Raw genomic sequence first — 20857 nt, 5'->3', positions numbered from 1 at the left:
CCCAGGTCAGGGCGGGGCGGGGGAGGGCTTGAGGCTCTGGATCCTCTTCCCTCGGATCCTGCTGTCGGTGATGGGAGGTGTGTGGGCCCCGAGGCAGAGCCCCATCCCAGCTCGCAGGGCCATGCTGGACACAGACGGGACCCCCCCAGAGGTGAAAGGCATTCCCTGCACCCCCCAGCCTGCCTCGTGAAATGGACAAGATCACGTATGCCTCGCGGGGCTGAGGGTGACAACAGGAGGATTTAGGGAAACGAGTTCCTGGGTTGGAAAGGCTCAGGACTCAAACTGGCAGCCCACCCCCAGCACTTCATGGCTCTGGCCGGATCTCTGAGTCCGCTCCCCAACCTGTGAAGCAGGGCGATGATCTTGACCTCCCAGCGTCCTGAGCGGCCAAGGTGAGCCCAGTGGGTGGGCTGCAGACTTCCAGGAGTTTGGCAAGGCCGGGGTCCGAGGTGCTCGGGAAACAAGGGCAAGTGATGAGGTGGTCTGTAGTCCAGTCTGGCGCTCAGGCTTGGGCACCAGGAAGGCTGGGTGGGAGTTCAGGGTCTGCTGTTTCTTGACTGAGAGACCTGGGACAAGGGACGAACCTCAGTGCTTCCATTTGCTTTCCTGTCAGAGGCAGAGTCCCCACACCCATCAGTGTGGGTGTGAGGAGGCCCCCACCACCACTCCCCTCCTGCATCATGTCATCAGGTGCCCCTGAAAGGGGACTAGTGGGTAGTGGGGACTCGGAGCAAGAGAGGGCTGCAAATGGTAACATTTGCCTGTATTCTAAGCTCAGACCTGCCCCCTTCAGCAACAGCCTCAGTTGCCGCTGCTTGGAAGAACAGTCTCTAATGCCCAGAAAGTTGAGGGTGTAAAAAGAGTTGGGGCACATGGTGGGCAGTACACACAACCAGGTCCACTGACTGGAGCCTTAGCTTTGCCTGTGTAGGATGGGCCTAAGAAATGTCCATGTTGGGGGTGGGGGCTGTCTGGGTGGTCATGGACAGCAGGTGCAGAGCAGAGGGGCAGGGGAGTGGGTACATGTCAGTGTTGAACTTGACAGCAACTAACAACTCATTCTTCATGGAGTAAGTGCCCCAAGCCCTGTCAAGAGGCCCATAAGCATCCCTAGAGCCTGGCACAGGGAGTTCATTGTACCTAGGTGCTTGGTAGGTGTTGATGGAACTGAGATGCAAAACATTTCACCTCTAGCCCAGACAGGTCCCTGAAGTCCCAACACCACAGGGCCCGATGTTAACGGTGCAGCTGCTGGAGGGCAATGCGGTCTACAGGTCCAGGCAGGCCTCTTCCCACCTTTCTGTCCCCCTGGTTCAGCTAAGATTCCCTCCATTTCTCAGATAAGGGAACTGAAGCTCAGAAAGAAATGTGACTTGCCACCATTCATATAGTTTGTAAGTGCCTGAGCTGGGATTCAGCCTAGAACTGCCTGATTCAAAAGCCCAAGTTCTTTCTTCTGGATACCTCTTCAAGGATTTTTTTTTTTAATCCCCATTCCACAGATGAGCAACCTCAGGCTCCAAAAATTGAAGCAGGTGGTCCCCTGGCACATAGTGGGTCAGCAACTGAGCTGACCTTGATGAAATCCAACATCCCCATTTTACAGCCGAGGAAACAGGTTTAGAAGGGTTTCCCCATGATCTGCGAGTCAGGGCTGAGCCTGGGTTTTATTGTGCTTGTTTTTCATTACAGTTTCATTGAAGTGTAATCCACATACCGTACAATTCACACATTAAAGTGTACGATTTGGTGGTTTTTAGTATATTCAGAGTTGTGCAACCATGTTGTTGTTCAGTCACCAAGTCGGGTCCGACTCGGCGACCCCGTGGACTGCAGCGTGCCACGTGGTGTGTACCCATCATCGCTATCCATTTTAGAACATTTTCATCACCCCAGTAAGAAATCCCATTCCTCTGGCTATTGCTTCCCAATCGCCCCATCTCTCCAGTCCTGTACACCACTAGTCTAATTTCTCAGCTTAACAGATTTGCCCATGCTGGATATTTCATTTAAATGGAAGTATACAATATATTGGAGAAGGCAATGGCACCCCACTCCAGTACTCTTGCCTGGAAAATCCCATGGATGGAGGAGCCTGGTAGGCTGTGGTCCATGGGGTCGCTAAGAGTCGGACACGACTGAGCATCTTCACTTTCACTTTTCACTTTCATGCATTGGAGAAGGAAATGGCAACCCACTCCAGTGTTCTTGCCTGGAGAATCCCAGGGACGGGGGAGCCTGGTGGGCTGTTGTCTCTGGGGTTGCACAGAGTCGCACACGACTGAAGTGACTTAGCAGCAGCAGCAGCATACAATATATGGTCTTCAGTGATTGGCTTCTTTCACTTCACATGGTGTTTTCAAGGTTCATCCACATTGTAACGTCTATCACTTTTTTTTCTTTTAGTTGCTGGGTAGTATTCTATTGTGTGGACAGACCACATTTTATTTATTCATTCATCAATTGATGGATATTTGGGCTGTTTCCATCTTCTGGCTATTGTGAATAATGCAGCTGTAAATATCTGTGTACAGTGTGTGGACACTTGTTTTTAATGCCCTTGGGTAGATACTTGGGTGTGGAATTGGTAACTCTATGTTTTACCATTTAAGGAACTGCCAGACTATTTTCCACACCAGCTGTGCAATTTCACATTCCACCAGTAGCAATAGGAAGGTGCCAGTTTCTCCACATCCGTGTTAACACTTTTCTGTTTTGTTTTTTCTTGTTTTTATAGCCATCCTAAGTGGGTATGAAGTGGTAACTCATTTTGGTTTTGATTTGCATTTCCCTGATGGCATAATGATGTCAATTATCTTTTCCTATGTTTATTATATGTACAGTTGACCCTTGGACAACATGGGGGCTGAGGGTGCCAACTCTCTCCACAGTCAAAATTCCGAGTATAACTTTATAATTTATTTCTTTTATTTGCTGTTAGGTCTCAGTTGTGTCATCCAAAATCTTTCCTCGTGGCGCAAGGACTCTCTAGTTGTGGTGCTTGCGCTTAGTTGCTCGCATCATGGGAGATCTTAGTTCCCTGACCAGGGATGCAACCAGGTCACCTGCATTGCAATGCAGATTTTCAACCACTGGACCACCAGGAAAATCCCTGAGTGTAAACTTTAGAGTTGATCCTCTGTATCCATGGTTCTGAATCCAAGGATTCAACCTACCACGGAACATGTAGTACTACTCTAGAATTTATTTTTAAAAATCTGCGTATAAGTGGAACCATGCAGTTCAAACCCATATTGTTCAACCCATCTTTTTGGAGAAACGTCTATTCAGATCCTTTGCCCATGTTAAAATTGGGTTGTCTTTTTCTTACTGAGTTATAAGGCCTCCTTATATGTTTTGGATACAAATTTTTTAGATATGATTTGCAATTTTTTTCCCATTAGCTTTTTTAGTCTTTTCACTTTCATCTTAGGATCCTTGGAAGCACAAGAGTTTTTAATTTTGATGAAGCTCAAGTTATCTATTGTCTTTTTTTCCTTTTGTCCTTTGTGCCTTCTGACCTTCTGAGTCATAGTTGACCTTAGAGCCCCAGCTCATCTCTCCAAGCTGACTCCATACAGATCAGCAGTTACCATTCAGTCTTTTTTTAATTTAAATTTTTATTGCATTACAATTGACTTACAATATTGTGTTAGTTTCAGGTATACAGCAAAGTGATTCAGTTATATATCTATACTTTTTCTGATTATTTTCCATTATAGGTTATTATAAGATACTGAATATAGTTCCCTGTGCTATACAGTAGGTCCTTGTTGTTTATCTCTTTTATATATAGTAGTATGTATCTGTTAATCCCAAACTCCAATTTATCCACTCCCCAACCATCACCCCTCACCCCATCTCCACCCCTTTCCCTTTTGGTAAGGGTAAGTTTGTTTTCTTTGTGACTGCTTAGTCTTGTCTTTATGAGTCTGGACTCTGGATCTGGACTGCTAGCACTCAAATCCCAGCTTATTCAGCCATGACCTCGGGCAAGTTAAACTTTCTGTACCTGTTTCCTCATCTTTAGTAAAATGGCGATGATGTTTACACTGCTGAGGTTGAAATATCTAAATTCATGTAAAGTGTTCACAACACTGTCCCGCTCTAACAACTGTAGTGCTCGTTGTAACGCAGTACTGCTGCTACGACTATAGTTGTGTTGTTGTTGCTACACAAATATCTCTTACAGTATTACCATCAGTGTTGTTGATCCTGTTCTGATTTTCCACCCATTTGCCAGATGAGGTCACTAAGGCCCAGTAAGTATGCCTGGCCAGTGAGCCCCACCCGGCCCCCATTCCTGGCACTCTTGACGTGGCTGCCCGTTTCTTGTCCCCGCAGGTTCGGGGCGCCCGCCCCCTGCTAGGCCAGGTGGAGGGGGTGTCCCCGCCCAATGGGCCTGGCAAGGGCCCTGCGCCGCCTTAGCGGCGCCCTGGAGTCTGGAGACGACAGGGCGGGCGATGAGGAGGAAGCCAGGCCGGGGCTGTGCCACAACGGGTGGGCGCCAGCGCAGTCGCCGGTGGGGCGGCGCCGCGGGCGCTTCGTCAAGAAGGACGGGCACTGCAACGTGCGCTTCGTGAACCTGGGCGGCCAGGGCGCGCGCTACCTGAGCGACCTGTTCACCACGTGCGTGGACGTGCGCTGGCGCTGGATGTGCCTGCTCTTCTCCTGCTCCTTCCTCGCCTCCTGGCTGCTCTTCGGCCTGGCCTTCTGGCTCATCGCCTCCCTGCACGGCGATCTGACTGCCCCGCCGCCGCCCGCACCCTGCTTCTCGCAGGTGGCCAGCTTCCTGGCCGCCTTCCTCTTCGCGCTGGAGACGCAGACGTCCATCGGCTACGGCGTGCGCAGCGTCACCGAGGAGTGCCCGGCCGCCGTGGCCGCCGTGGTGCTCCAATGCATCGCCGGCTGCGTGCTGGACGCCTTCGTCGTGGGCGCCGTCATGGCCAAGATGGCCAAGCCCAAGAAGCGCAACGAGACGCTGGTCTTCAGCGAGAACGCCGTCGTGGCGCTGCGCGACCGCCGCCTCTGCCTCATGTGGCGCGTGGGCAACCTGCGCCGCAGCCATCTCGTCGAGGCCCACGTGCGGGCCCAGCTACTGCAGGTGCGAGTCGGCCCCGTGGCAGGCCACGCCCCCTGGTGGGCGGGCCCCTCCGCGAGGTCTGGGCGTGGGAGCCGCCGGGGGTGGTGGGAGTTGTAGGTCTAAGGAGCAAGTGTGCGTGGAGCCTAGAAGGACCTGGACTACAATTCCCAGCAGTCTCTCGGGCAGGACGCCTTCTGCCTCACCTTGAGGGCTGAGGATGGTTCTCAAAGCCCTGTGGGAAATGTAAACCCAAGAGAAAGGTCTCTGATCATTTCTTCCTGGAAGCCTAGACTTGAGACAGATTTTGAGACTTAAAGTCTCCCCTGGGCCTTGTCCCCCGTGGAATTGTGGGAAATGCAGGCCTGCGAGGTCCACGTCGGATCGGTAAAGACTCTGAACGACAATTCCCAGAAGCCTCTGGGGGCAAGGAACGCGCCCACCCAGGGTGGTCTGAAGAGGCGTTGTAGTTTTGCTGGTGGTGTAAACCACGGCTCAGGTTTACGATCCCCAGCCAGTGTTGTGGTACAGAGAGGCCCATGACGGAGGTCAGGCTCCTATGGGCTTGTGGGAGATGCAGGCCTGAGGATGGGGTGCCGCTCATACCTGCAGAGCCAGGGAAGACAATTCTCCGAGGCCTCTGGGTGTGTGGTCCTGCAGCGTTTGTGGGAGCCTTCATTTTCCACCTCAGGGGCCCAGACTTTCCCACCAGCCTCCTGATCAGAGAAGTACAGGGCCGGGGGTTGGGAAACTTGAATTTTAGCGTCTCAGCAAAAAACAAAAACAAAACTACAATTCCCAGTGGCCCTTGGGGCAATGGCTCCCTCTGGCACCCTGATAAAAGAGCCTTAGTGTTTGTAGAATTGTTGTCAAACTGTTCAAACAAATTCTGGGGCAGTAGCAGCTCCTGCCCCAGTAAAGACGCTTAAGAATGCAGGGTTGGGGCTGGACTTGGATGAGGACAGGGTTGTGGTGGAAACTACAACTCCCAGAAGCCTCTAGGGCGTCACATAGACAATGGCAAGAGAATGGAGCCTCACTCTCCACTTCTGTCTCCTGCTTGACTGAAATCCAAAGATTCATGACCAGGAGGGACACTGTCTCTCCCAGAAGTCTGTGGGGCACTGACAGGACTTGGTAGGTTGGTATGGAACCAATGAGTAGGTGGGATGAAACTGCCCATACCTGGCCTGGGGTTAGGCCTCCACCCCACAGGAAAACACAGACGTACAAGGGGATGGAGGTAGCTCGACTGGGGGGGTTCAGTTCAGTTCAGTCGCTCAGTCGTGTCCGACTCTTTGCGACCGCATGAACCGCAGCACGCCAGGCCTCCCTGTCCATCACCAACTCCCCGAGTTTACCCAAACTCATGTCCATTGAGTCAGTGATGCCATCCAACCATCCCATCCTCTGTTGGGGGAGTGGACAAGTAAATATCCCAGGGACTACACTGAGGCAAAGGTGAAACATAGGCAGAACATAAGCATAGCTTCTGTTGGACTTAGATTGTCATCCTGGTTTATCTTTCTCTGGCCATATACTGAAAGCCATTTTTCTATGCCTCTCCTCCTTCTCCAATTGCTTTTGGATGTGATTCTTATCATCTGTTGTCCCTTTAATTCTGTTTTTGTCTTGCTGATTTCTGTGGCTCTGTGCCAATGTCACTCTGTCACTATCTTTTTTTCTCCCCGTCTTTCTCGGATTTCCTTCCCCAAACCCTCTCTGAGTCTCTGTCTACCCCCTCCCCCTTCCTCTGGGCTTCCGTCCTCACCTTTCTGGACCACCATCTCCCTCTCTCTGGGTCTGTGTCCTCCTCTCTTTCTGCATCACCATCCCTCTCTCTTTGGGTCCATGTTCTCTCTGCACCCCTACTGGTCTCCGCCCTCCTCTTCTGCACTTCTATCCGCTCCTCTCGCTATCTCTATCTCCATTCATCTCTCTGCTCCATTCATCTCTCTGTCTGTCTTTGGCCATCTGTCTTTTGCTGCAGCCTCGAGTGACCCCGGAGGGTGAGTACATACCTCTGGACCACCAGGATGTGGACGTAGGCTTTGATGGTGGCACCGATCGCATCTTCCTTGTGTCTCCCATCACCATCGTGCATGAGATCGACTCTGCCAGTCCTCTGTATGAACTAGGACGGGCTGAGCTGGCCCGGGCTGACTTTGAGCTGGTGGTCATTCTCGAGGGCATGGTCGAGGCCACAGCTATGACCACACAGTGTCGCTCTTCCTACCTCCCTGGTGAGCTGCTCTGGGGCCATCGTTTCGAGCCGGTCCTCTTCCAGCGTGGCTCCCAGTACGAGGTAGACTATCGCCACTTCCATCGCACTTATGAGGTTCCAGGGACGCCTGTCTGTAGCGCGAAGGAGCTGGACGAACGGGCAGAACGCGCCTCCCAAAGCCCCAAGTCTGGCTTCCCTGGCTCTCTGGCAGCATTCTGCTATGAGAATGAACTTGCTCTGAGCTGCTGCCAGGAAGAAGATGAGGAAGAGGAGGCCATGGAGGGGGATGCAGCAGAGGCAGAGGACAAGGCTACCAGCCCCCGAGTTCTCACACCAACCCTGGCACTGACCTTGCCCCCATGATGCAAGCTGGCATCCCCTTATTTGCACCCCTTTCCCAGAGGTAGCAAGATGGAGAGATTGGGCCCTCTCCTGGGATGGAGGCAGGTGTTTCCTAAGACCAACAGGCCTGCTGAGTAAATTATTAGGTGGTGATGTTCTGCCATGCCTAGTAGACCCACCATGAGCATACTGGATGGACCTTAATTCCTCTGAATTCTGTGCTCCCTCCTGAGACCCACTTGTCATTCCAATTCCTGAGTCTCGCTAGAGATATGGGACCCAGAATTCTGGACCCCTCAAGAGGCGAGGACTGGTAATTTTAGATTTCTCTAGATGGCTGGTTTGGTTTGTTAAGCAGGATCATGAAATGAGGTATAGACTGCCTCCAGGGGAAGAAGTCAGCTGTTCTCAAGTAGCAACAGAGATCCAGAATTTACTGGCGTGAACTGACCTTAGATTCAAGGGACTGTTGCTTCTTGACTCAGTTGACTCCATAGCAAATCACTTTTTCTAGATGACCTAAGGAGGGGAAGTTATGGGATGCCCCCAAGAGTTTAAGACTATCCTGATTGACCAATGACAAAGACTGTTGGTTGTAAGTCAAGGAAAGACTTTGTGGCTCCAGAAAACCTCAGAGTTGAGATTCTGTGAATCCAGATTGGCCACAGAGGCCAGCACTGGGGGTTCTAGAGCAGCTTTGACCTGAGAGTTGGACTATTCCAGAAACTAACGAGTTATGTCTCTAGAATGCACAAAACAGTGGAGAGTCTGTGGGTCTACAAGGACTAAAATGACAGACTGGGAGTTCTTGATAGGCGACAACTCCAGACCCACTGGTGGTAGAACATCAAACCAAAGAGAGAGGCAAGGCTTCTCCATGATCCACAGGCTTTGTGTCTTTTTTTAAAGTGCCATTCTAGAATATCCAAAGGAATCAAGATTCTGTGACTCTAGACTGATCACAGTCAGGGAAGGATTGGCAATGAGGACATCTGAGATTTGCTGGTTCCAGTTTGCCCAATGGAGTGGAGACTATTGATGAGGATAGATGACTTCTTTGTGGTTCTGTGATGCCAAAAGGAGTCAAGGCTCCAGGGACCCAGAGTTGTCTGTTGTCAATCTGGAAGTTCTAATCAGCTCCTGGAACATGGCCGTTCGAGGAGGTGGACTCAGGACTTGACCGGCAGCATTGCTGGGCTGACCTAGAAGGTGAGGGCCCAGGCGAGACCCTGTGGGTAACAGGGCTGGTTATTGGGCAAGGGAAGGGAGAGGCCCAAGGCTGGTGAGTCTACAGCGCTCTGGAATCTTCCACCTAGTGATGCGTGTCTATTTCTTAAAGATGTTATACATATATGTATTATATATATATATATATAAAATATGAATAAAGATATCTATCTATTTTTTTTTCCTGTGGTTCCTACAGTAGGGTTAAAAACTGAGCCTGAGGAAGTAGAATGGAGTCCTTCACAAGGATCCAGGAAGTTCTGCTCTGAATCCCAACTCTGCCTCAACTGAGTGTGTGGCTTTGAGCAAATCACCCCCCTCTCTCCTCACCTCAGTTTGTGCTGTGCTGTGCAAGTTGCTTCAGTCGTGTCCGACTCTTTGCAACCCTATGGACTGTAGCCCTCCAGGCTCCTCTGTCCATGGGATTCTCAAGGCAAGAATACTGGAGTGAGTTGCCATGCCCTCCTCCAGGGGATCTTCCTGACCCAGGGATTGAACCCTCGTCTCTCACATCTCTTGCATTGGCAGGCGGGTTCTTTACCACTAGCGCCACAGGGAAGCCCTCACCTCAGTTTCCCCATCTGTAAAAAACAGGGCACTGGAACTTGAAGTTGTCCAAGGGCCTTTCCACTAGCATTATTGTTCACTTCACTGAGGGTAGAATGGGGGTCTTAGAGATACCCCAGCCCCCCCCACCCCGGCCAGGTGCTGGAATGCCTGGCCTTCTAGGGGCAACAGGGATGGGAGATGCTCTCAGAGGCCAGGTCTGAACTTGGATGCCTGCATGACAGGGCAGGCAAGGGAATATGGGTTGTGGCTAAGGGCCAGAATCACCTTCTTTCTGGCCCAGCTTGCAGGGGCAGGGGAAGGAGGAGTTACCTCTGAATGTCAGGGGAATGTATGTGTTTAGGGAAGCTTGTCCCCCAGGTCAAATTATTGGGAACCCCAGTGGTGTGTCTGGGAGTGTGCTTCTGGGTCCTTGGATCTGGCCTCTGCCCATGCTGCTATGTACCTGAGTGCCCAGCAGGCGGAAGCCAGTCGCAGGAGCCAGTGCCAAGAAGGACATGTTCCCACCCCTGTGTGCCAGGATTGAGGGCAGGCACTGTCATTGCCCATCAGCCCATCCCAGGGCTGTGTCAACCCACTTCCCCTCTTCCTGTTTCCCCACCTCCCTTTATCCTGCAGAATCTCCAGATAATAACCGGATGGGATTAATTAGCTGGCTGCTCCTCCACCTCTGGGTGGCTGGGGTAGGCAGCAGGGCAGTGGAAACCCAAGCATGAAGAAGGGTGTTAAATTGGGGGTGAAGGGACAGGAAAAGGGTTCTGTTTGGTAGGGGAGCGAGTGGGGTCAGGGCTGGCACAACCTGGGTTTCTGGTAGGGAGGGCAGAACCTGAGCCACTCATAAAGGTCATTGAGGGGATTAGGAGGCTCCGTGTCTAATCTGTCAGCTTAACCAGGTCTTGGCCTGGAATCTGTCCCTGCCTGCCAAACTCTGGGACGATGAGTGAGGCCCAGGCCCAGACACGACCCTCAGACCCAATTTGGGACCTGCCCGTGATGGGGGTGCCCAGTTTCTTCTTCCGAGCCAGGCCCCTGCACCCGTTTTGCCTTCATGGAATAGAAATGAGAGGCGGGGGAGGGGAAATGGCCTCAGATGCCAGAGGACTCGGAGGGGAGGGAGGAGTTTAAGAAGAGAAAGAGTATGAGAGGAGGGGGACGCGAAGAGGGAAAGGACTCGGAGAAGAGGGAAGGGATCAGAGGTGAAAGGATGCTGAGGAAAGGGGAATTGTCCTGGGCGGGGAAAGGATGCTAACATAAAGGGAAGAGTTTAGGGGAGAGAGGAAGGAAACTGAGAGGCTGCGAGAGGCAGGAGACAGAGCCTGTGCTTTCACTGTATTTGGCCTTCCTCTGTAGTCCCATTCTCCGAGAGAGACCAAAAAGCGCAGCATTTGGAAGAAAAAGAAAGTCTTTTGTTTCACCACTCCTTGATTCTGAAGAGGCTGAAGTGAATGGGGGAGGTCAAAGGAGGAGGGTAAGGAAAGGGTCTGCAGATCAGAGAGAGGCCAGTACCCTTGAGAAAGGGGTCCAAAAGGAAAGTGAGCCAAAGCGGCTCCCGGTTGCTTGGCAACCACTGCGGTCAAAAGCCAGGCGGGCGTGCTAGGAGGTGTGGCTCACGGAAACAACCGAGAGCTGTGGCCCCGCCCCCTAGCAACAAGCCTAACAAAGTACCGCCCCCTGGCAACGTATTGCTAGAGGCCGGGCTCGGTTGACCTGGTATCCTATTGCGCAGCCCTTGCGCAGGCGTAGTTCTCGCTCTGCGTCTGCTTAGTCCCGCCTCCATGCAACTCCTCTTCGAGGCTTCTCATTGGAGGGCAAGCCTGCCAAGAACCCTCTGGTTTCGGAGGCGGGGCCCGGCCCCTGCTCTCACTCCAATTGGCCCCACAGACAGTCTACTTTGGGCTGGACAGTGCTACGTCTGCTCCTAGTGCGCCTATTGGCCCTGGAGGGCAATTCTTCGGTTTCGGAGGCGGAGCAGACGAGAGGGCACGCCGTGGATTGGGCGGTGTCAAAACGAGGGGCGGTCCCTACTGGCGGGGCGGTTGGGAGACGAAGGCAGAGTCTTTTCAGCGCTGAGGACTGGCGCTGAGGAGGCGGCGGTGGCTCCCGGGGCGTTTGAGCGGGCTCATCCGAGCCCGCGGGCCAACGCGGATCCGGGCCCGACCGGCGGGACCGCCCCGGACTCCCCGCGGGCCTTCCTAGCCGCCATGGAGGACGGTGTCTATGGTAAGTCGGGGAGGGGCGGGGCCGGCTGGGAGCAGATGGAGCTTTTCGGTCCGAACGTTCCGCCGCGAACGACCTCCCCTCCACGACGCGCGCCTTGCGAAGCTTGTTCGGCCCTGTCGTGGCCTCGCTTTTGTGGGGCGCGGGACTGGCTTCCGGCAGGGCAGGAGAGCGGGGCGTTCCAGGCCATTGTTTGGGCCGAGCCTGTTTCCGGTGGCAGCGGGAGGGGTGGGATGGAGCGGCGGAGGCGAGGCTGGGGCGGAACCATTCCCTCTGGAGGGGCCGGGCGAGCCCAGTGCCTGCCGGGAGAGGAGAGGGGGGCTTCTGGGGGCGGTGGGGTGGGGAGAAATCGTGGAGGCCACAGAGATTCCGCTAGGGCGGGGGCGGGGGGCTTCGATGCCCCGCCCCTTCCTCCACTCTCGCAAGCTGTCATTAGCTTCCCCTGCCGTGGTTACTTTCCGTGGACCCAGGAGTCCGGGCACCCAGGTCCCCAGCTACCTCGCCAAGAATGGAGGCAGAAAACCAAGGCCTCAGGCCCCTTGCAAGTAATGAACCGCAGTGTCAAGCCTCCAGCCCCCATTCCCCTGTAAACCTAAGAGTAGAAGCTCCCAGCCCCCTTCTCTCCCGAGGACTAAGAGTCTAGATTCCCAGCCCTTCCTCCCCTGGACTGAGGAATCTAGACCCCCCAGCCCCTTCTTCCACTGACCGGAGGCGGGAGTCTTATCCTCATCCTCCCCATGAATCAAGGAGCCCTGTCCTTCACCAGATTTCAGAAGTCCAGGCTTCCAGTCCCCAGAACTGACCTCCCACCCCTGATTCCCTCCCGCAGAACCCCCGGACCTGACTCCGGAGGAGCGGATGGAGCTGGAGAACATTCGACGGCGGAAGCAGGAGCTGCTGGTGGAGATTCAGCGCCTGCGGGAGGAGCTCAGCGAAGCCATGAGCGAGGTGGAGGGTCTGGAGGCCAATGAGGGCAGGTGAGGGCTAGGGCAGGGACCCTGGGGGTCATGGGGCCAGGTGGGGGTCAGGGATGCCCAGGCATTGACCCTCCACCCTCTGCTTTCTTGCCTCTGCAGCAAAACCTTGCAACGGAACCGGAAGATGGCAATGGGCAGGAAGAAGTTCAATATGGACCCCAAAAAGGTGCTTGGGGCCACAGGGCTGGGATCAGCCAAGCTGACATCCAGACGGGATTCTGGCATCTCCGGGTTCCAGAAATGTGGTGGTTAAAGGTCTGCCTTAGGTGGACAGAGTTGGTCCTGATCCTGGATCCAGATATTGGCAGTATTTGTTCCCTGAGCACTAACCAAGTGCTTCAGCCTCGTGATCTTTGCGTGTGCTGGAACTTCTGCCTGAGTGGTCCTCCTCCCCTTTTTGCTCATATTTTAGGACCCATTTCTCTTGTCACTCTTGAATCCCCAGGAGGAGCTTGATTGAGTCTGGTAGGAAATATGGACAGTGATATATTCAAATGAGGGTTGAGAAGTGCTATGACAGAGAGAGAGAGGTACTGGACTGTGGACACTAGAGGAGTGAGGCTGGTGGCATCAAGGAGGGCTTCCCTCAGGAGGATATTTGGGTCAGGTTTGAAGGATGACTTAGTGTTCACTGAGTGGAGAAAAGATGTTCGTTCATTAATTTATTCATTCGTTTTACACCATTTCCTCAGGCCTCCCTCTGGCCCACCGCTCTGCTAGGGAATGCAGAGGACCCAGTGTAGGGTTTGATGCTGCCTTGCCCTCAGAGAGCCCCTAGACTCAGATACCACGATCCAGAGTGAGGGGTCCTCGGTTCTTGGTCCTTAAGACATCAGGAGAGCCTGAGAAAGCCCTCGTCCAGCCTGAGTCTTGACCCTCACAGCTCCTCATGAACTGATGTCTCCTAACAGTTTCCCACTTTATTCTTCTTGCCAGGAGCAGTGGTAGTTTGTAAAGTCATTCAGCACACATTCATGGAGCTCCTGTTCCTTGCCAGGTCCTGCTCCAGGGGGGACTGGAATTAACCATGCAAAGGCAGAGGGAGCAGTAGATGAAAAGTCTAGGCCATGGGAGCGGTGGTATTTAAGGACCTGGGAAGAGCCTGAAAATGGAACTCAGGCCCTGCTCTGTTGAGGACGGGGGTGGGTTTGGAGGCTAAGGTTTCTGGGGCAGCACTGAGACCCAGCCCTTCCCACCAGGGGATCCAGTTCCTGGTGGAGAATGAACTTTTGCAGAACACACCTGAGGAGATCGCCCGCTTCCTGTACAAGGGCGAGGGCCTGAACAAGACGGCCATCGGGGACTACCTGGGGGAGAGGTGAGAACCGCGGCCCCTGCACCCAGTGCCTGCTGAGCCTCTCCTCTCTGCCCCTGGCACCCAGCCTTTGCCGAGGAGAGGCCCTGATAGATCAGCCTTGCAACTGGACTGAGAAAAGTGACTGACACAGAGATTGGGGTGGGGCACCTTCTGAGGAACCCGGGGATCATCTGTGAGCATGTGGAGGGTATGGGGCCTTTGCGGACATCTGGGCAATGTGGGGACCACCGCTCATTTATGTCGGGACAGTGGAGAACATCTATGGGTGGTGTGGGAACGTGTGAACCACGTGGAGACAGCTGGTGTGCATGGGAGCGATGTGGACAGTGATGCAGGAAGTGGGGGGGAGTCATCAATGGAAATCTAGGGAGCATGGGGGGCCCACGGACATCTGGAAACATGGGGGCCATCTGTGGATGTCCAGGGTCTGTGGACCACCTACAAGCGTAGAGTGCATGAGACTGGACATTGGGAGTGTATGAGGACCAGCAGTGGATGTCTAGGGTGCCTGGGAGTTTATAGATTTCCGGGACACATGCAGACGATCTGTGGATGTCGGGAACGTGTGGGGACTGGACTTCCAGGGTGCATGGGGACCTTCTGTGGACTCTGGGAAACCAGGGGACCATCCTTGCACATCTGGGGTGTGTGGAGACCATCTGAAACGTCTGAGGTGCACAGGACCGTGTGGGATGCTTGGGGTTTGTGTGGGCAGCTGGGGGGCATGGGGACTGGAGAGTCTGGGGGCATGGGGGTCCTCTGTAGCTGTCTGGGGATCGCCTGGGGACATCTGGAATGCATAGGGACAGTCCGGTTGTCTGATATTGTGGGGCTGGTTTTGTGGGCATCTGGGTTGCCCCGGGACTCTCTATGGGCCTCTAGGGGATAGGAGGTCATCTGTGGGCATCTGTGAAATCTGAGGTTCATCATAGATGACCAGTAGAGCACATTTGCTGTGTTTCTCCCAACTGCACAGCGTTCCAGCCACACCAGAGTTCTTAAGGCAGTTCTTTTTTTTTTTTTTTTATTTTATTTATTGGACACACAGCATGTGGGATCTTAGTTCCCCAACCAGGGATTGAACCCATGCTCCCTCCATTGGGAGCTCAGAGTCTTAACCACTGGACCACCAGGGAATCCCCTTAAGGCAGTTCTTAAGGCAGGTCTTCCCAGGAGCGTTCTAAGTGTCCCTACCCCTGTGCCAGGCCTATGATGGTGGCTTGGCCAAAACTTTCACTGGCTACAGAGGTAGCTGCTGTGCAGAAGAAGGGCCACAGTCTTCCCAGTACTTCGCCTCCTGTCTACCCCCACGTGTGCAAGCCTCTTCCTGCCTATGACCTTGTCCCTGTCCTCCCAGGGAAGAGCTGAATCTGGCAGTGCTCCATGCCTTCGTGGATCTGCACGAGTTCACTGACCTCAACCTGGTGCAGGCCCTCAGGTGAGAAGGATGGGATTGAAAGGGCAGGAAGGGACCTGTCAGGGCTTTCTTCACCAGTGATGACCACCCCCTCCTGAAGGCAAAAACAGAACCAAGACTTAGGGAATGGATTGCGTGTGAGTGTTGCCAAAGTCCACAGTAGAGTCTCCTTCAGGCATAGCTGTATCCAGGCACTCGAATGGAGAGAGTGGGAAGTACAGCTTTCTCGGGCTCTTGATTGTGCTCGCCACAGGGTGGGCGCTGCTTGTGGCAGACCCTTCTCCCACATGACAGCAGAGGCCCCAAGCAACCATCTATCCCATGCAGCAACCTTGGTAGAAAGAAAGGGCATTTCCATATACATCCACGTAGAGAGTCTCCTGGCCGACGCTCAGTGGTCAGGTTGGCCACAGGTGTGGCGCCCTCTTTGGCCAGTTCGTCCCAAGGGCACTGAGAGCGGGTAGAGGGGTGGCCCCGCCAGTCCTGGTACCTACCCTCGGCTCGTCTCTGCCACAGGCAGTTCCTCTGGAGCTTCCGCCTCCCTGGAGAAGCCCAGAAAATTGACCGCATGATGGAGGCCTTTGCCCAGCGCTACTGCTTGTGCAACCCTGGGGTTTTCCAGTCCACAGGTAGGGGCCCAAACCCCAGGGTCCGGGGAAAGAGGGAGCTGGGGGTGGGGCGGACTTGAGCTCCTGGGTCCCAGGGGCCCACGTACCCCAGTCGTCACCCCATGACTGTCCGGTGCAGACACGTGCTATGTACTGTCCTTCGCCGTGATCATGCTGAACACCAGCCTCCACAACCCCAACGTCCGGGACAAGCCAGGACTGGAGCGCTTCGTGGCCATGAACCGGGGCATCAACGAGGGCGGGGACTTGCCTGAGGAGCTGCTCAGGGTCAGGCCCCCCACCACCAGCCCCCTCAGCTCCATCCACCTTTCTCCTCTCAGTGCCTGAGCCCCCCACCCAGGATCACTGCCCACCCATGGACTGCATGGTCACACCAGCCTGCCCAAGTCGTCTTCTCTCTCTCTGGCTACCTGTCTTTGTCTCTCCGTTTTTCATTTTATTTTTTTCTTTTGCTGCATCAGGCAGTATGTGGGATCTTAGTTCCCGACCAAGGATTGAACCCAGGTTCCTGGCCTTCTGACTCTTTGAGGGTCTTGGTCTGTCCCATTTTCCCCTGTCTGTCTGTCTGTCTGTCTGTCTGTCGCTCTCAGAACCTAGCAGCACTTCCACTGTCTCTGTCTCTGCATCTTTTTCCTTTCTCCCTCTCTCCTCGCTGGAGCTCCCTCCACTCTTCCGCCTTCTACTTCCCTTCCCTCCCCAGGCTCCTCCCTCCCTTGGCCACCCTACCTGTCGTCTCACTGGCTCCCAGTGAGCCCCCTCCCCACTGCAGTAGCCCTGGGAGGATCCCAGGAGGTGCTGACCCTGCCTTCACCCCTCAGAATCTGTACGACAGCATCCGAAACGAGCCCTTCAAGATCCCTGAGGATGACGGAAATGATCTGACCCACACCTTTTTCAACCCGGACCGGGAGGGCTGGCTCCTTAAGCTGGGTACGTCCCTTCCTGACTGCTGGCTGCCTCTGCAAGTGGGGGAAGTTAGCGGGCCCAGGTTCTAGACTCAGGTTTCTCACATAGCCACTGTGTGACCTTAGGACAATGGTTCAACCTCTCTGAATCTCAGTATCCACATCTGAAAAGGGGTTGAGAATGAAATCAGGTCTCTTGTGCTGGGCCCAAGCCCAGGGCTGGCCTTGTCATCGGTGCTCCCTAACCCCTTCTGTTCACCACACAGGTTTATGAAACCCCTCCTCCGTGCCGGGCCCTAGTGTAGGGACTGAGGACACAGCCAAGAACCAAAGAGCACAGTCCCTGTCTGGGGGTAGAGTGTTCATGATTCAGGCTGCTCTCAGCTGTAGCAAACAGAAAACAACCCAAGGAATTGGGCCACCTGGGGGCCTTTTACCTTGCTTGGCAGGAACTCTCCGGGAGTCCAGGGCAGACCCACTCTGAGACTCCTGTATTTCTATCCCCACCGTCTGTGGCCTCCTCCTCAGCCCTGTAGCATGGTGGCTGTTCTAGAAGCGTTCTCTCTCCCCAGGATGTCGCGTGTAAGCAATGCACTTCTCAGCTGGTCGGACTGGTTCCTGGTGGGGAGGGGAAGAGCTTCTCAGGTGGCACTAGTGTAAAGAACCCTCCTGCCAACACAGGAAACGGAAGAGATGGGGAGTTTGATCCCTGGGTTGGGAAGATCCCCTGGAGGAGGGCATGGCAACCCACTCCAGTATTCTTGCCTGGAGAATCCCATGGACAGAGGAACCTGGCTGGCTACAGTCCATGGGGTCACAGAGTCAGACACCACTGAAGTGACTTAGCATGCACGTGGGAAGCGGAAGCAGCCTGGCTGACTTAGAATCCGGAGCCCCTGGCCACGGTGGGATGGGTGGGGCAGGGGCCAGTTCCACTTGGAACATGGGGCACCAGCTGACTCCAGTTCAGTTAGCAGAGGTCCGGCAAGGGCAGCTGCCTGAGGGTTGGAGTGGTTCTTTACCCCGGCTGCCTGGGAGATTCACCTGGAAACCAGAGGGGCCAGGCCACAGGCTCGTGAAGCAGGGTCTCTGTGGGCAGGATAGGCCATCGGTCATGTTGAAAGTTCTCCAGGCGGTTCCCAATGCGTGGCCCAGGTTAAGAACTCCTGGCTCGGAGCCAGGCCTGGTAAATAGTAGGTACCGAGGGAGGGTTGGCAGTGGCTTTTTAATGGAAAAGTGATGAGTAGCTGCCCCAGGGAGACAGAATCTGGCAAGGAATTACAGTGGAAACAGCCCAGACAGGGGAAGGGCCCAGAGGAAGCTTCCAGCCCGGGTGCAGGCTCAAGGCAGGCCTTTCCACCCTTCAGGTCTCAGCATCCACCCTCTGTAGTGGGGTGGCAGAGGGTTGCACATGGAATTGTGCTCTTAGAAGGGGGAATCTCTTCTCAGGCCACAGAGGCAGGTCCCTGGTGCACAGGAAATGCGATCACTCCTTTCAGCCAACTTGCTGGGTTGGATTCCTGCAGCAGCTCCAAGGGAGGCAGACAGGCCTGGGGGATCCCAGAGGAATTTAGATTCTTCATGGAAGGTCAGATGATGCCCCTGGCAGTGAGTGTGCGGGTAAAGAAAAACCAGAAGGGCAGCTCCCTGAGAGACTGGTTCCCTTCCAAACTGCCTCCCCAGCCGCAGGACTCCCTCCCATTTCTTGAATGAAGAAACTGAGGCTTGGTCACTGTCCAGCAGCCACAGGGCAGAGGTGGTGTTGGACCCAGATTTCTGACCAGAGCGCAGCACAAAGTTACTAGTAAAAGGCACCTCTTAAACAGTGAAATACAGGAAAGGGGATCAGTGGTAGTGGTAGCAGTTATAATGAAAAAGATGGTTAATAATAATAAAGTGTTTATTGCTGCTGTTTACTTCTTCCGGGACCACAAGGAGCCCAGAAGCAGGTAACTTTGCAGCAGGAAGGTATGGGCCTGAGTGGATCTCCAGACGGGTCCAGAGAGGGCAAGTGGTTGTCCTAAGGTCACACAGCCAGGTCCTACTGGTGCTAACAGGAGTCCCCACGCCCACCTTGGGCCAAGGACTGGGGGTTTCCTCTTCTGCCTGTTGGGGATGACTTCCCCATCGTCACCGTGGCAAAAGAGGGCCTACCTGGCTGGGATAGGTCCTGGGAGTGGGGCTGGAGTCAGGCACTGATGCTGGGAGGTGCTCGTGGCCAGCTCAGCATCCTGGGCCTCCCCGGAGGGACAGGGTCTGGCCATTACCCCCTCGTGTGGATGTAACTGGTTTTCTTCCCTCTCTCTCCCTCCCTCCCTCTCTGCGTGTTTCTCTCTGCTGTTTCCGGCTCTCTCTGTCCCACCCGCTGCGCATCCCTCCCCGCCCCCACCCACGGCTCTTGGGGGCACTCCACTCTTCCGCCCTCCCTCCTCCTCGCCTGGTCCTGCCTGCTTTCTCGCTGTCTGCCCCAGGAGGTAGGTACACGGCCGGCCCCATCCTTGCTGCCCAACAGGATACATAGGGAGGGGACTGCCCTGGCCTCGGGGCCCACAGGAGAGGGACTGGGTGCTCGGACCGGGGTCCACAGACAGGCTTAGAGAGCGTAGAGCCCCACGCTGGCGGGTGGACCGATTCGCCAGGCCCAGCCAGGCCCAGTCTCCTCGCCTGTCCCTGCTTGTCTGTCTGCCCACGCATCGCTTTGTCCTAGGCCCTGACAGCCCCACCTTCCCTGCGCTCCCTCTGTCTCTCGCCCCCTTCCCCGCCCTCTCAGAGGCCCCCCCACCCCCCTGTTGAGCCCAGGCCCCCTCCCCCCCTTCCCTTCCAGGGGGCCGGGTGAAGACGTGGAAGCGGCGCTGGTTCATCCTCACAGACAACTGCCTCTACTATTTTGAGTACACTACGGTGAGGGCGGGGGCGGGGCCGGGGAGAAGGGGCGGGGCCGGGCCGGACTCCGGAGACCGAGGGTGGGGCTCTGGGGAGGCTTTGGGAATCTGAATCCTGTCAAACTTGTTCTCTCAGGACAAGGAGCCCCGAGGAATCATCCCGCTGGAGAATCTGAGCATCCGCGAGGTGGACGACCCCCGGAAACCAGTAAGACCCTCATTGTACCCTGTCCTGCTGGTGGCCGAGGGCTCCTCTGGCCCCAGGGCTAGCACTTCCCAGCGGTCCTTCCTCTCTCTCGTCTCCCCAGAACTGCTTCGAGCTATACATCCCCAACAACAAGGGGCAGCTCATCAAAGCCTGCAAAACAGAGGCCGACGGCCGGGTGGTTGAGGGGAACCACATGGTGTACCGGATCTCGGCCCCCACGCAGGAGGAGAAGGACGAGTGGATCAAGTCCATCCAGTGAGCAGGGGCTCCCGGAGTCCTGGGGAAGGGGAGGGTGGCTGGGGGCCCAGGCTCTTCAGCCCTCACCCTGGGATCCCGACCCTTCCGCAGGGCCGCTGTGAGTGTGGACCCGTTCTATGAGATGCTGGCAGCAAGGAAGAAGCGGATTTCAGTCAAGAAGAAGCAGGAGCAGCCCTGACCCCTTGCCCCCCACTCCATTATTTATTTCGGAGCTGCCCTGCCCGGGTGGCCGGACCCCTGGGCCTTGGGGCTTCGGATTCTGGCTCCTCGTTTGGAAAACTCATCACCTCTAGCCCCTCTCTCTTTATTTGTAATTAGCACCCTGTTGGTAATCTTATTAATTATTTAACCACTTGCAGCCTGCAGACCCATCTCATTTCTTGGGGTTCACGGAGCGAAGGTGCTTGGCGGAGCTGGCCCAGCACCCCCATCCATGACCAGGGCCCGGATTGCTGATCTGTTGGTGGGTCTCATAACGTGTGAAAACGGTGCTGACCGTGTAGCCCCATGCGTGCGTATCCAGGATGGCTCAGTTCTGGTCTCATCTGTAGCCTGCGAGGGTGGAGTAAAGGGAGAAGTTTAACTTGGCTGGAATTAGCTTTC

The 20857-nt window shown here is 55.0% G+C and overlaps 2 protein-coding genes and 1 long non-coding RNA gene across 5 annotated transcripts; all 3 read left to right on the top strand.

Moving 5' to 3' along the window:
• Positions 1-2174: 2174 nt before the first annotated feature.
• LOC145515315 (uncharacterized) lies at positions 2175-4206 on the top strand. Its single transcript, XR_014060836.1, has 2 exons — positions 2175-2567; positions 2616-4206. It is a non-coding gene; the product is annotated as an uncharacterized LOC145515315 (long non-coding RNA).
• Positions 4207-4399: 193 nt separating this feature from the next.
• KCNJ14 (potassium inwardly rectifying channel subfamily J member 14) lies at positions 4400-7738 on the top strand. The gene is made up of 2 exons (XM_081515391.1): positions 4400-5107; positions 7074-7738. Exons 1-2 carry the CDS (start codon positions 4400-4402, stop codon positions 7668-7670), a joined length of 1305 nt encoding a protein of 434 aa, XP_081371517.1. The 3' UTR covers positions 7671-7738.
• A 3706-nt stretch (positions 7739-11444) lies between these two features.
• On the top strand, positions 11445-20612 carry CYTH2 (cytohesin 2). Of its 3 annotated transcripts, XM_081515394.1 has the most exons (13): positions 11445-11663; positions 12490-12637; positions 12737-12803; positions 13837-13955; positions 15313-15393; positions 15889-16001; positions 16120-16268; positions 16820-16931; positions 18039-18041; positions 19731-19807; positions 19925-19996; positions 20097-20251; positions 20345-20612. In XM_081515394.1, exons 1-13 carry the CDS (start codon positions 11645-11647, stop codon positions 20430-20432), a joined length of 1203 nt encoding a protein of 400 aa, XP_081371520.1. In that variant the 5' UTR covers positions 11445-11644; the 3' UTR covers positions 20433-20612. The 3 variants fall into 3 exon arrangements, with proteins under 3 accessions (XP_081371520.1, XP_081371519.1, XP_081371518.1); XM_081515393.1 differs by lacking the exon at positions 18039-18041; XM_081515392.1 differs by lacking the exon at positions 18039-18041 and having other exon boundaries at positions 11647-12205.
• The last annotated feature ends 245 nt before the right edge of the window (positions 20613-20857 follow it).

This window comes from Giraffa tippelskirchi, chromosome 7 (assembly GCF_054371585.1).
Source record: "Giraffa tippelskirchi isolate mGirTip1 chromosome 7, T2T-mGirTip1v1.2.pri, whole genome shotgun sequence".
NCBI classification, from domain to species: Eukaryota; Metazoa; Chordata; class Mammalia; order Artiodactyla; family Giraffidae; genus Giraffa; species Giraffa tippelskirchi.
Note: the sequence above shows the minus strand (reverse complement) of the source record. Positions and strands in the feature narration are given on the sequence as shown.